The 16,057-nt window shown below is 37.7% G+C and overlaps 1 protein-coding gene across 1 annotated transcript in view; it reads right to left on the reverse strand.

Annotated features, from left to right (window-relative positions):
• Window positions 1–6,567: 6,567 nt before the first annotated feature.
• Window positions 6,568–16,057, reverse strand: part of FGF10 (fibroblast growth factor 10) — a 97,023-nt gene continuing 87,533 nt past the window's right edge. The window contains exons 2-3 of the mRNA XM_032805308.2: window positions 12,123–12,226; window positions 6,568–8,747 (exon numbers count right to left, since the gene is read on the reverse strand). Of these exons, the coding sequence (XP_032661199.1) occupies window positions 8,550–8,747; window positions 12,123–12,226 (302 nt within the window). The 3' untranslated portion in view covers window positions 6,568–8,549. The remainder of the gene's footprint in view (window positions 8,748–12,122; window positions 12,227–16,057) is intronic.

Genomic DNA, 16,057 nt, shown 5'->3' on the forward strand with positions numbered 1-16,057 from the left:
AAAAATCAGGCCACAGCTGTCTAAACTTGAACACCAAAAATACAGGGCCAAATTTTCAAAAGTAGCCTAAAGGTCACATGACTTGTGCCATTGGCAGAGCTGACAAAAATATATCGGACTCTCAGTTTCCATTCTGGTGCCTTGTCCACTGGATCAATTTGCCTTTTAGGGATGCATTGATTATATTTTGTATATTTACATCTACAAAAGAAAAAAAAATACCAGGCAACCAATACAAAAAAAATTTTTTGAATATTAAAACTAGTGTAAAGGTAAATTGAAAACTACATTTTTAAAAGTAATGCTGAAGAATAATGCACTTGGTAGAGTGGTCAAAAATTATAAAATATTTTACATTTTTTCCTCTCACAAATTCAAAATTTTCATGAACAGTGCTGCTGAAACTTCCACACTGGCTGCTCTAAAAAACTGCACAGAAAAACTTGTCAATTTTTCCAGGGTTTTTTAATGAAAATTTGAAATTTGGACAACTTTTTATAGCAATGCTGAATTTCCAAAAACTTTTAACAAGCCACAATGGCTAGATTTATGTGTGTGTTCTTGTTTCAAGATTCCACTGCTCTTACTCCATCCTTTCCTCTAACTGAGCATATGCAGATTAGTATTCTCAAGAGGCTAATAATATTTGTACCACATTTATATGTTTGCTGGAAGACCAAGGTGACAGCATTTAACTTGATTATCTAGAATGTATTATTCCAGGTGCAATTTGGAAAAAAAAAAAGTCAAATTTTATGCAAAGGTCAACAGTTATGTAACTTTTTCTGAACTCTGTCAAAGCTTATTTAAGAAATAAGGTTTAAAAAAGAAGCTGCAAGATTGCAGCATTTTGTAGTTAATAACATACGTGTCAGCAAAGTGGAAAGAATATGACACACCAAATATATGTTTGTAATAGATCAGTCCGCAAATTAGCTGGATATTGTTAAGGTAGTGGCTAGATGGATCGAAGAGAACATGTTTTGCGATTTGTCATATTTCTTTCTACTCACTGATATACACGCCTCTTAATACTATAGAATTCAGGTCCAGATTTTGCCTTTGCTCCAAATTTGAGGATGTTCAGTGCTGGGGTTTTGGTTTGTCCTATTATAAAGAGAAGTGTCAGCTGTAAAATTCATATCAAGTTCTAATTCCCCCTTCCCCCTAAAAGTTCAAAGTGTTTTGGGTCTGGGACTTTGGGTCAATCCCATATCTAGTCACAGAGTTAGTCACATCAGCAGTAAGTGGGCACAGATCTATTCTATAATTTACGTTTTTAATGCTTTTTATTGTGGTCTAGTAGTTCACAGAGCAGGTGTAAATATTTCAGTGATTTTTTTTTATAGGTCTTTACATCTTTGTTTTTAAGTGCCTTCATGCTGAGAGGTGAGTTGTAGAACACATCTTAGGTCTCATGTGAGCAACTCCTATTACTTTTCCTTCTAACTTAGTATATAACATAAAGGTGCAGGAATGCTTCCTCTGCAAATTATTATATACTCTCTTAGGCTATACCTTCCAAAGGTTTTAATCATCCTGATATTCTTATAATAGCTAATACTTATTTTGTGACATTAACATTATTTAATGCAGTGTTTCCCAAACTTGGGACACCGCTTGTACAGGGAAAATGGCTGGCAGGCTAGGCCGCTTTGTTTACCTGCTGCATCTGCAGGTTCGGCCGATTGCAGCTTCAGGCCAATGGGAGTTGTTGGAAGCAGCGGCCAGTACGACCCTTGGCCCGTGCCGCTTCCAGCAGCCCCCTTTGGCCTGGAGCACCGAACCATGGCCAGTGGGAGCCATGATTGGCCGGACCTTCGGACGCGGCAGGTAAGCAAACTGGCCCGGCCTGCCAGGGGCTTTCCCTACACAAGCGGCATCTCAGGTTTGGGAAACACTGATTTAATCAGTATAGTTTTATAGATACATGTGTGATATTGCACTCCATATTCTTTTTGGAAATATGCTTATAATATGGATATGACATAACTGAGATATACTTTATGCAAGATGGGTCTTGTAAGGTATCATTGGAAAGGTATGGTATCATTATGATTTACTGAATGTGATTATCCAATTGGTATGCATGTACCATTTCTGTATCTAAAGTTAGGAATATGGACTATGTAACAATTATAACTGGGTATATATTGGGAAGACACCCACCAGACGACAGGCCATCAGATTTGATGGGCCACAAGGAAGGAACAAGAAGACCATGAAGATACTAATCTCTCTCCCTCCTGGGAGGTGTCTGTCTGGGGATGTAACTGTGACATACTAGGTCAGGTGGTCCTGGCACCTAATATTGAACATTACCTGGGACATCTTGTAACTTTCCACTGGAAGGGAAGGCGGGGGTGGGGGGCAAGTTTGGTAAAACAAAGGATTTCCCTCTCATGTAAATCCCTATTTAAGGGTGGGGAGGAAGGCAAACTGGACTCCTCCGCTCCATGGCCTGTCTGCCCAAGAAGAAAGATTACAAAAGGCACCTGAAGGAGAAGGCGGGGGTGGGGAGGAGTCCAGACTGAGACAGGAGTCCAGTCTGAAAAGAAATATAATTGGAACTCTGAACCACAGAAACTTTGCCATCTGCCTAAAACAACATTTAGGGTAAGAAATTATATTTTGTAACCTGTTTCTTAAGTATATTGAGCTTTACTTGCATACTCTGTTTTATTTGTTCTGTAATCTGCTTTTGTTCTATCTCTTATATCCACTGAAAATTCACCTTTTGTAGTTAATAAGTTCATTTCTTATTTATAATATAACCCAGTTTATGCAGTTTCTAATTGGGGGACCAGAAGTGTGCACATCTCTCTTCACATTGAGGAAGAGAGGGTGGATTTTTATGAACTTGTGCTGTGCAGATTTTACTATACAGCACAAAACAGTATTTTGGGTTTAATCTCCCAAAAAGGGGTGTGCTCATGAGTGCTGGGGGAGTCCTCTTGCACAGAGTTGACTTCAGTCTGTTTGCAGTGGAGTTTGGCCCTACCTATGTGTGTGTGTGCTGCAAGAGGCCAGAGAGCCTAATTCAGCAAAGCAGGGAGACGAAACCCAGGCTGATAGAGCAGGGGAGGCTCAGTGAAATACCAGTGTATCAGGTGGCATCCCAGAAGGTGGTCCAACCCGTCACAGTATGATCACTTACTTGCATAGTATCTTGACATCACTGGAAGCTGTTGAAGTCCAATTAATTGATTTGAAGGTCTTCTCACATTGCTTTTCACCATTATGAGACAGTAGAAACTGTGTTAGCAGTGTGGCAAGATAAAAATATTTTTTTGGCTAAACCATACCTGCTTTTGAAGAGAGGTCAAAGCCAGTTTAGGCACACTGTGCAGGCTGTGGAAATCCCTATTTGTGGTATGGAAGTATCTTGAAAATTTGCATTTCTGCATTGTAGCAGATATAAGTTGTCTTATCAGCAGTTTATCTTACATCCACCGCATAGATCACATGGAAGAATATATAGTCCATTCAGAGTTTATTCCTCTTCCTCCTTTCCTGTAATACTAGTTATGGTGATTGCTGATAATACGGTTGTTCATTTGGCCTTACGTCAGACCATCTTTGTGAGGGGCGAAAAATGAATCTGAATACTGAACATTCAACTCCCATGTTTGTGGAGCGTGGTTAGTAACCTGATAATCCTTGAGCATTTTTGTGATACTTTGCGATACTCTCCATCCTCTAGCTATGTGTTTAGCTTTGGCTTCTCCTAAATTTAAAAGTTGCAAATGTTTGATGGAGAATATCTATGGCAATAAATTAAGTATGAGTGGAAATTAACAGTGCTCAACTTGTACTGGAAATGTTCCTCTTTCCTGAAAAAATCATTTTGTATAAAACTTGAATAGTTTTTAAAAGGTTTCTCTTCCATACAGATGTATAGCATGCTGGGTCTACTTCATGTAATGTGTAATGCTGGCATTAATTTTGTCTTCAGAGAAAGACCCTCTGTGCAGATTGCCAACAGGCAAAAGACTTCTGATATGATGGTTAAATGATTTCGAAATTAGTAAAATGGTGAATTAGCCATCTAAAATTTATATAAGATAATTAAAACCGAGTAGAATGATTCAGACCATAAAATAATATGTCTGCAGCTGAGGTCATGGGCTTTGCTGCATAAATTCATATGTTCAGTTTACAACAGTAATGAAGAACATAGAATGTTTTGATTCTTCATGTACTAGTTTATCCCAAGAGAATCCTAGATTCTAAGATCTGATATGAACATAAGCTCTTCTACTTCCTTGCAACATGTTGTCTATGGTAATACATACCATGTACCATATACATTTAGGTATCTGATGTACTTTCCTTTAGGTAGTGGGATATTGAGATCGTAGTAGTTTCACACTGAACCAAATGGCCAAACCTGTGCATTTTTATTTCACCAGCATATCAGTTTATTCATCACGTGCAATGTATTTGTCATATGAAAGCAATGATGTGCAATTTCCATAAAAATACTGATGAGGAACTTCTGCAGTCCCATTTCCTTCTTATTCATTATATTATAGTAGCCTGTAGAAGCCCCAGTAGGGATCTGTGTACCAATGTACTAAGTGCTGTACTAACAAGCAGCAAATGACAGTCCCTGAGCCTCAAAAGACAGTCCCAAAGCGCTTCCATGACATTAAATACTAGGTTCAAACATCTCTTAGATGGATCTAAGCAAATATAAATCCATAATTTCCTGGAATTAAAAACAATGCATTTTTCATGTTGAATCTCTTGGCCATAATGTGACATGAAACAGGTAGTTTCTTGTATATATTTAATGTTGCCATTATCAATTGCTTTGAAACGGTTTCCACGAAGCAGTCTCCTTCATACTCAACATAATTCCAGTGGAAAAAATGTTTGTGCATGCATGTGTATGTTCTGTGTTGCTCTTTTCCTTCTAAAATTTAATAAGAAATTAGCAGCGGGGGAATAATCCCAGACAGTTAATTTAAGAAAGCTAAATAATAACACCTGGTACTTTAAGAGATGGGGTAACCTCACCTCTGACTTCAGAAACCGGTCCTAAATTTGCTGCGATTCATTTAATATAGAGCTTTGCCTACATAACTGACATGAAGTTGGAGTCTACTTCCATGTACAAATGTTTTTGCACTACTGCATCTTACTAACCTTACTTGAACTTTAAAAGCTTTAGAGTCTTGGATAAAGACTTCAAAATGTAGGGTATTTTTTCTTTATCCAACATTTACTTATAAATGTGAGTTCATGCTCTTTCTCCTAAAGCCCTTCATTCTTTCATCAAACATGCTTGTTTTAAATTCATTGCTTTTTTCCACTGTATAAGCTAGGTGGACCTAGACACTTACAGGAAGAATCTAAAGCATTTGGTTGTTATTAGAGTGATGATAGCTGACTCACACATGCAAAAAATTAAAGAAACCTTACAAATGTTCAAGTGACTTTTGTTTTGTTTTGGGGCTATGGAGCGCCAAACCACATCCTGTAGTATACATGGACCTTTTCCATTTTTTGTTTTTATTATGAAGTATCATTTAAGGCTAATAAAACAATCAAGGACAATATTTTTATTCTCTATTCCCAGCATTTTATTATTTTTTATTTAAATATAACATACTGTACATCGTTGATCAGCCTTTAAAAAAAAACAAAAACAAAAAACCCACCCTCTTCAACTTGATTAGGAGTCCCCTCTTATGGTAAAAGGAACTCTAATACTCTGGGAAGACTGTCTGCAGCACAATTCTACCACACAAAATACCAGAGCATGCCTATAGTGCAGGCCATCATTTTCCTTCAAGAATTTTTTATTTTTGTTAACCATCAGGAACCAACTATTTGTTCCACAGAATGGCTCCTGTCCCCACCTCTTCTCATTTCAGAAAAGTGATATTTTCTATTCTTGGCCTCTGTGAGCAGCGACATATTTTGCTAGAAGCTGTTTTAGTGTTTTGAAATCCTGTAATTATGAACGTTTACATGTACACTCCCCTAAGTCATGTAAATAGTTCTGTGAAATGAGAACCTAGTTTGTACCATAGATGTTGTTAAAGTGGTTATCCAATACTATATTTTCTCAACCAAACATTTAATTTTTGTTGTGGGTGGTCCATTATACATTGTCATATGCAATTAATACTTTAAAAATTTAAACAAGAAAACCTCCTTCTTAATATGACAAGTTTTGCTTTTCAGTCTCAATTACAAATATAATTTTAACATCTGAAATTCTACTGTGGTAGATTTTTGTAAAAAATCTCATTCGTCAACAAATAGGTTGGAAACCAAATATCATGAAATGCAATGTTAGCTACAAGCCAAAATATTGTGCCTCAAATGCACTTTTTTGTTATAAAACAGCCAACTTTTTTTGAGGAACAGGAAATACAGTCTGACCGTTCTTTGTTTTATGTTATGGGAAAGCTGCTGCTACTGCCTTTTTTTTTTTTTAATACACAGCTAATACTTAAATAACGATTAACATTGGAAGTGCTGGTTAAGGATTGACTCAAATAAGTTATAGACGATCACAAGAACACCAGCCTTTCTACAGGTAAAACTTTAGTGTTTAAAAAAAAAGACACATTTATCAAGACTCTCCTTTGTAGCAAAATACAGTTTCCAAACAATAAAAATAAAACCAACTTTTTCCGAACAATACTGAAGATAGAACTGCACATCAATATAATCTCATAGTTATCACTTAAAGTATTCAGAAAAAATATTATTATACTACTATTTTTTTCTCACTACAGACACTGCAGAGAAGTTTATGCATTTATTTAGTGGAATACAATGTGAAGACAGTGGTACATGTTGGCTGATGTACTGTTTTCTATTCATCTGCTCTAACAAAATGAATCTCAGTACGGTTATATTGATGAGCTATCCATAGCTCTCTACATTTACAGAAATAAGTAAAGCAAAAACAAACTTTATATTCTTTTAGGATGACCAGACTTCATAATAGGCTTAAACTCATTTGCTCAAATTAAGCCATGGGAATAGTAACATTTCATAAAAAGTGCCTGATGTGTTTTTTGAGCATTCATTTATGGTGATGGATATGAAAGATATTCTAACTTGAGACATGGATGCTGTTTCTAAGCTGGCTCTCATAATGTTATATGCATGTGAAAGTAGTCTCTGATAAATGCATGATCATGAATATCCTATGATGTTTATTCAGGAAATACTCTCAATATACGTCTGCGACTCTTCAAGCTGTTAATGAGGACAATTTTTGGTTGAATTATGCAGGTTAACTGAATAAAGACTGCAGGAGTGTGCTCTTTTTGGACTCACTTTTCGGGAGCCAAATTCTGCTGTCAGGTGCTTCCAATTCCACAGGATAATTCTGCTTGTATTTAAATGCATGCAATATTGCAATCTCATTAAAATCAATGGGCATGAGCCACATTTAAGGATTTTTCCAAAGACCCACTAAAGGCAGTGTAAAGACTCCCATTAACTGCAATGAATTTTGGATCAGACCCCTAAGAAAGGCTATACATTAATCCCTAAATACAAATCAATGGGATCTGAATTACATACACATACACATCCCAAACACGAATGCACCTGAGTACAGATTTGACCCTCTCCATCCACTTCATACAAGCAACAAAACCCTCCTGACAATGTATTTCTTGAAGTTTGTTTTTGAGTGATGGCAGGTAGGATTCACAAACATAAACACATCCAATGTGTGTGATAAATCTGAGCACTGCTTCAGGTCCTTTTGCTTAAGTGCAAAACAGTTTAGAAGAAAACAGATTGGACATATTCACTGCAATGCTGACTTTACCTTAAAGACTTGTCAGTTTCCTATTTTCAGGCAGTCAGTAAGGTTTTGAAAGTTTACTCTATTAACCCCTACGAGAAAAGCTGAAAAAAGGGGGAAAAATAAGGAAGCAACCAAGGAAATCATTTAAAACCAAAAAAAGATATTTAACATCCTATTAAATAAATAACTTAGAGAAAAATAAAAAGGAATGAAGTTAGAATACATGGGCAAACCATACTATTTATTTTGTTAGAACAGTTTAACTCTAATATGCTTATATTTCTTAATCCTATCCATTCTTCCATGAGGCTACTCCAGAAACTTCTTTATTTGTGCATATGACCCAAGTGCTTCCAGTAAATGCTTGCGTGTTTAACTGTTCATTGGATCATTAAGCTTGAATGAGCAATGAAGGTCTTTGATATGAGTTAGTATTCCATAAATAACTTTTCCCAAAGATCATTCAACAGATTGTCTCGCGTCCTGCAAGTTCTATCACAGAGATAAAAAAACATTATTCACACTGGGAATAGTTCCCATCCCATTTGATCCAGCTTGTATCTTGATTATAAGATGCGACACAGAACTAATTAAAAGTCCTTCATGTGCCAGCAATGAGCACAAAACCTTCAAAGGCTTCCCCCCCTTGTCAAACAAGCAGACATCTGCACTGTTTCTTTGCCTTTACTCTTCAAGAGGATTACCAAGTATACTTGACAAAAGAGCCTTTGGTTCAACTGCATCAATAAACCAGTTCCTTCATCTATGACATTACTACCATTGGAAGAAAGTGAGCTGAGGTGTTTTTCCTCCTTGTTTTCTGTCCTCTCTTTGTAGCTCCTCTTCCATTCAAGGCCACAAACATTTGTCTTCCATTGTGCTTCCAATTTAAGGATGCGTATGTGTTGTATCCATTTTCTTCTATTCTTTCCTTCAGTTTACAATCGCTGTTAAACTCTTTCTGTAAACAGAGAAAAATGAACCAGCCAGTTCAGAATGTAAAGACCTTTTTAACAGTATTGAGGATAAAATAATATCGTATATAATAATAACCTGAAGAATTCCAAAATGCTTTACAAGTTTTCTACATAATCTAGATGATGATTATAAAATTATAAAGTTTGCTTATTGAAATATTTATTAGCATGCACATTATAACACGTCAGTTATGCTACAAAATAAAAATGTAACCGATTGGGCAATAAATAATTATAAATAGTAATAAGAGTAAATAATTCACCCACTAGTGAAATGCAGCCACCTCTCAGATGGGACATGGCAGCAATACTACATCAGGTTCTTAGTTATAAGGTTTCTCTATGTAGTAGTCATGGACTCATTCACCATGTTGCACTTCTAAGCAAATGCAATCTTTGAAGTTTCTTGATCCAGGTTATTGGTAGCACATGTTAAATGAATCTATAAACTGTAAATTTTAAACTGTAAAGACTCATTTAAACTAAAGTCCATTCATACCACTGTGGCCCTGAAAAGGAGACTTTAAGTGGCTGCAAATCACTCTGGCAGTGTAAATGGACCTTAAGGCCCCTTTAACATGCCAGTAGGGTATAAAGGGCCTTACCATAAATATGGATCAGGACCTGAAAGACTTCAGTGCCTGGCCCAATATCCATATTGTAAGAATGTTCACTGTGAACCTAACAAAATTCTGCACACACGCTTCCAAGGATGAATGGTTTCCATTTTTCAAGAAAATTGGTATCAGTTTGCTAGGAGAGGATGTAAAACATAAAAGGCGAGTATGTTGTCATGGGAGGCTAATTGTTTCTGTAATATTTACCATACACAGATCTGCTTTTCAGGAGTGATGACAAGAATGTCTTTAATAAACAAATAGCTTCCATATTGAAAAAAGGAAGCCATTTCAATAAAGCCACTTAAATACAAATTGGAAGTCTTTTGCAAGTAGGTCATTTGAAACCCTGCATATTGAAATGTGCAGTAAGACACACAGCAGTATATATTTATGTAATTCCGACATTGCAGAAAGCAAGTTCTTATTTACAGGGAAGCCCACAAGAACCCTACGATGGAACATGTAAACATTGACAACCTGCCTACCTACCTACATATGGTAATTCTAAGGCACCTAGTCAAATGCCGAGACTAAAATTAAGAAGAAGAAATATGCTAAAATAATAAAGTGTTATTTATGGTACAAATAAGATTATTTTGAGATGCTTTAGATATTTTATTTCTGATGAATGTTGTTAGATACTTTGAGCATTTAAAATGTAAAAAGCAGCAACAAATATATAGCAGGAACATTCATATAGCAGATAGTTTAAGTGAGTCTTTAAAATAATTACATGGTTTCAAAGATATTCGAAGGTACATAGAGGCAATATACGACAACTACTTTTTATGCAATTCATATAAATCTTCATGACTTATTCCTGTAGATTTCCTTTTCAAAAACGGATCAAGAGTTCATTATATTTAGATACAACTAAGAACTTTCAAACCCGGCTTAATCTTTCACGTCACCTCAGGGCTTTTCTACCCTTGAAGGGCTACAGCTGCATCGCCGCACTACTTTAATGTACACACTACCTACTCCGACAGGAAGGGTTCATCCATCTTTCTGAGAGATGGTAGCTAGGTTGATGGAAGAATTCTTCTGTAGATCTACCACTGTCTACACCAGAGATTGGGTAGGCTTTACTACACTGCTCAAGGATATGGATTCTTCACAGCCATGAGCGATGGAAGGATGATGGGTTAACCTAACTTTTTAGTGAAGACCAGGCCTCACTTATAAACTACAGAAAACATACTTTTGTTTTCTTCACACAGTTGACTGACTCAGTCACACTCAATTTGACTTTCAAAACTGCTCTGAGTCACAGTATTAGTCCATTAGCAGAGCTATGTAAACGTGGAAAAACATCTCCAGGGAATATATTCTCCCTTTCCCAAAATAGCTCTTTATATTCACCACATTTAGAAACCTAAAGCCTGTTTGGACTTACTTTAATATTTCAACATTTGCTTCAATGGAAAAAAAAAAAAGGCAGATGGGCATTAACTTAAGCAACAGCTCTAAGCCACACTAATTCTCCTTCTGTCTGGTCAATCCTGAATCTGATAAATAAATCAAATTAAAGATCCACTGCCCCTTTGCCTGCTCATACTAGCTGTAAAATACCAATCAAAAAGGCTGGCAAATATTTCTGATAAAAGTAACTCATTTGACTCCTTTTTCCCAGATGCAGAATTCTATTTTGATCCAAACTTTCATCCTAGTTCACAGAAGATAAAAAAAAGTTTTACTGGCATAAATTTGGCCATTAAACCCATTAGTGAATTATGCAGGCCATTCTAAACAATGACAGTGTCATGCTCTACCTGCAAGTTTATATATGGTCACCAGCCAATCAGGGTCAAGATCATGTGGCCACTCGGAGCCAGCTGAGGAATCCTAGAAGCTAGCCTACCCAAGTCTGAATTCCAAAGTAAGTCAAAGTAAGTGCAGTCGGATGGCCAGTGCTGCTTCCTGAGGACCCACTGGGCCTGGGTTCAAAACTGGTATTTGAGACCAGGGTCCTGACATGTACACTATAGATATATGCAGTATGTGTGTAAACCAGAGTTTTTAGTTCACCCATTCATGGGGTTATATTACATGCAGCTGTGAAAATGATTGGTGATAATTTATATATTACACACAGACACATTCCATTTTTTATAGGTAAGTACAGGTTTACCAAACTCTGATTAACCAAAGTTTGATTATGTTCCTGAGGAAGTGATTATCCCCTCTCTATTGTATTCTTGTGTGATAATCAGTGTTGCCCCTTTAAAGCCTGTGAATCTGTAAAGCTGACCAGTATGCTGTCCAGCGCACTCTAGAGTTGGGAACCTAGTGTACAGTCTTTAAATGCCTTCCAAGCTGCTGCTCCATCATCTGAAACACCTGTTTATGAGGTTTCAGATTCTTCCCCCAAAATTGACAAACAGGATTGTACTGTACACATGAAAGAATAAAATACCTTTAAAATTTAAATTTTTTTAGATTCTCCCCAAAGTGTCTGCAGTTTTCATGCTGTGTTGGCTGCTATTTAGTGGGAGATCTGGCCGGAACAGACACCAGAACAGGCCATTTCCATGACGAATGCCAGCAGCCGCTGCCAAACTTTAGGCTAATGAACAAACCACGGTCAGCTGGTTTATGAGAGCCTGAAATTTTGATGAAGAACTCCTTGCAGCTCTAATTACTAGAAAATTACAGATAACTGAGCTAGTCCGGGGTGGGGGGAGAAAACTATGTCTTGACTCCTGCAGTCCATTTTGAAAACAAAAGCAACATACTTACAGAGCCATAGACTTTTCCTTTCTTGTTCATGGCTAAATAATAGTTGCTGTTAATTGATTTAACAGCCACAACTCCAATTTCCACAGATGTTATCTCCAATATGCCTAAAATACAAAAATGAAATAAAATAAATCAATAAATGAGAGGCTCAGCTCAAAGAATTTTAATCATTTCATTAAAGAAAGTGATCTGCCTGTTACAGAAAAAAAGATCAAATTTAAAATGAATCCCTTCAAACCATGCTAAAATTCAGTTAATATTCAGAACCAACCAACCAACAAGCTTTAGTAACATTCCTCTCCAAATCACTACAAGAGAATATACAAACATTGTTTCAATTATCATGTTTCCTTTGCTAACCTTGCATTTAAAACCCCCATAAAACACTTAAACAGTTCCACTCTTAGCATAGATTTCACTAAAAGTTATCAGAAGAGACATCTGAACCACAGCATTAAATTAAATCTATAGCATATGTCAATAGAATGTCAGATTTGCCCCAATCTTCAAAAACAGTGGTAAACTATTTATTCCTTGTAGGACATTTAGATAAACTAACGCTCTCGGCTGCATTGAGCTGATAAATTCATTTTTGGCAAGTGTGTTGACATTCTGGGATATAGTAAGACTAACCTTGACATCCACATTATCTTGGGATGGCAGAGAAACACTCTGCTCTGTTTGTAATAAAAGTGATTAGCACTTTTTTTTTCAAGATAGCTTTCTGCAGGACCGCCCAGAGGATTCAGGGGGCCTGGGGCAAAACAGGGGAGTTGCGGCACTCGTACTCACCCGGCGGTGGCAGTCTGGGTCTTTGGCGGCATTTTGGTGGCGAGAAGCCCTTTCAGTTGCTCTGCGTCTTCGGCAGCACTAAAGGGCCCCCTACCCGAAATGCCGCCTAAGACCTGGACTGCTGCGGGGCCACTGTGAAGCCCGGGGCAAATTGCCCCATTTCCTCCCCCCCCCCCGCCCTGGCCTGGGCAGCTCTGGCTTTCTAGGATACTGAATGGCTCAAAGGACCAGTAATGGGATACAGAGTCTTTTATCTTTAGGTTATTTTAATCCATATTGGGTTGTGAGTGTGACAAGTCACTGCCCCATGTGTGATGTTAGTGGTTCCTATTAATATTAGGCACGTCTCAATATCAACAATACCACCACAAAAATGTCATCCTGCAGTGTCAGTAGCAGGCCAGTGGGTATGAAGATGGAGCTAAAACTGACTGTGTCCACATTGGGATTAATATCTTGTTTAGGAGCCATATTTAAATTCAGGTTAAATATAGCTCATGTTAAACTGGTTTTAACATGGCTTATGCAGCCTGTGTAGGTGAGTCCAAACCTTTCTCCCTGATGTATAAACAGGTCTATACGACCTGCTAAAATAGTGTCCTGCCTATATTAGTGCTCATCAAGTTGATACAACCAGAAAAACTGCATGAGTGGTAGCAATGGTCAGAAATTTTAGGGATAACAAATCCTAGGCCTTCTACACTGGCCAAGCAACCTTAGGAACAAATTTAGTTGGAACCAGGTTTCAGCAAGTTTTCTACAGTGATGAGCTGCCAACATCTGAAGCAACAGGAACCCACACAATTTCCCTCCAAGTCTGTGATAAACCTTGTGTCCAAGGGGTGCAAGTGCTCTCAGAAATAAGGGTTGGGGTGCTGGGGAATCCATTTGTTTTCCCAGTCACCTAAAAATTCCATATTATAATCACAACTCAGGAAGAAAACAACATAACTAGGCATTCAATGCATTAGATGGAAATGTTTGTTTTTGGTCCTTAAACCATATTGAGTACGTTAAGACTATAGAACCTAATCTGAAGTGGGGCTTGGGGTGAAGACCTTATGTGAGGAGCATACTTCCCTGGGCCTTTCTTTGATAATTGCGCTACATACAGGGAAAAGTCCATTGAAAGTGGGGTACATTGGTGGGGTGATGCTAGGAAATTTGCAATATTGGTATTTGGTCTGTAGTAAAGGAATTCTGCCTCTAGCATGGAGGAAATCTGTTTGGGCCATGCATATTAAAAGCATTGTGAATCTATGTATGAGAGAACTATCAGGTAATTTTTAATGGTGAACAAGCTGGTGAGGTAGTTAACATTTACCAGAAATAAAGAAAAACATCAAATGGACCCAGTCAATATTATGGATTATTTTTTCTCACTGAAGGATAAGTGGCTTCACTGGTGCATCCAGCAGCCACAGAAGTGAGTGAGGGCTTTCCATTGACATGTTAAGAGTTGGATTTTATACTAACAGCCTGCCACAACTAGCCTGATCCTGCTGTTCCTGCATGCACAAGAGTCTAATTGACTTTAATAATAGCCACAAGCAGGAAATAACGGTGGAATCAGGCCCTTCCAAATTTCCTTTTTGAAAATGAAAGGACATTTTTAAGCAGAAAGCAGAATTAAAAGTTTTCCAGTTTCTCTGTCTTGTCCACATTGAGAGTTACAAACTATCCTTTGGGCTCTGTTTTTTGTTTATTTAAACTACTCTGATTATCAAATCTCTTATTACAAATTTAGAATGATAACAGATATGTGTGACTCAAATCTATACCTATAATAAAATATAAATCCTGACAGGCATGAACAATTGAAGCAGTCCATATTATTGGAAACTTTGAAATAGTCCTCTTTCCTTCTGCCATAAGTCTTGTGAGTTCATATTTTCATCTGCAATAAGATAAATCATCATGGTGCGGGATAAAGTAATGCAGAGAATTCTGTAATCTAAAAGGACTCCATTATAGTGAGATGAGCCTGGTTATCTACTGAAGTCTACATTAATCTCCCCTGAGAACCTAAACACTTACAGTGTGAGTAAACACTGAATGAAGATGCAATGAATAGTGGTGCAGATCCACTGCCAGTGAGGAGCAGGGAAAGAGGTTTACAATAATATCCAGATCTCAACTGTCTCACCTCCAAAGCCAGGAAAACCAGTAACAGTAGGGACCCATTGGGAATCTGGAGCTTCCTGACTAGTTTCAGTCAGGAAAAGACATGGGCAGCCAGATCAGTGAAAGTTTATGATATCTCAGTTAACATTAACATACACATGCTTTAGGGCATGCCTTGACTGTAAAGTCAGCTTGAGGTATAACTTGAGTGTTGCCCCCAACTGATTCCCATCCACACAGACAAATCTCTAGCTTGAATTAGGTGGTACTTTAAACTCAAACTAGCTGGCCTATCGGGGATGCTACTGATGTTTGAGCTAGTGATGCAATGGGGATGTGGCTACTCTATGCTGGCAACCCAATCACTAGGAGTGTTGTTTTTGGTGTGGCCACTCTCCCTTGATCCAGGTTAATGAGAGGTGTTAACCCAAGGTCTGTTCTATACTTAAGACTTAGATTGACATGGCTGCAGCACTCACAGGTGTGAAAAATCCACACCCCTATGTGCTATTGCTGTGCAAACCTAACTTTGAATATAGATGCAGCTATGTCAATGGAAGAATGCTTCCGTCAGCCTAGCTACCATCGCTCAGGGAGGTGGAGTTCCTACAGCAATGGAAGAAAACCCTTCCACCGCTCTAGTCTGTGTCTTAACTACAGGCTTGCCCTATGCCACTCTAGTGTCCATAGTGTAAACATGCCTTAACTCTATAGTGAAGATGTACCCTTTGGCAGCATAAACAAAGGGAAATAAGGACAGGAGGGGAATGATGAGCTCCCAAGTTCTAATTCTAACTCTGCTATTAAGTTACAATGGAGGCTACATTGAGTCATTTCACCTTTCCATACCCTGGATTCCCCACCTGTAAAATGGGGCAATAATACTTATTTACTAGCCACAGAGGAGAGAATTAATTAATTAGGGCCAGATCCTCAGATGACCTAAACCAGTGTAGCTCCATTGACTTAAGTGGAGTTAAGGCAATTTATACCAGCTGAGGATCTGGTCTCTAATGTTT

Source organism: Chelonoidis abingdonii, chromosome 6 (genome assembly GCF_003597395.2).
Source record: "Chelonoidis abingdonii isolate Lonesome George chromosome 6, CheloAbing_2.0, whole genome shotgun sequence".
NCBI lineage: Eukaryota > Metazoa > Chordata > Testudines > Testudinidae > Chelonoidis > Chelonoidis abingdonii.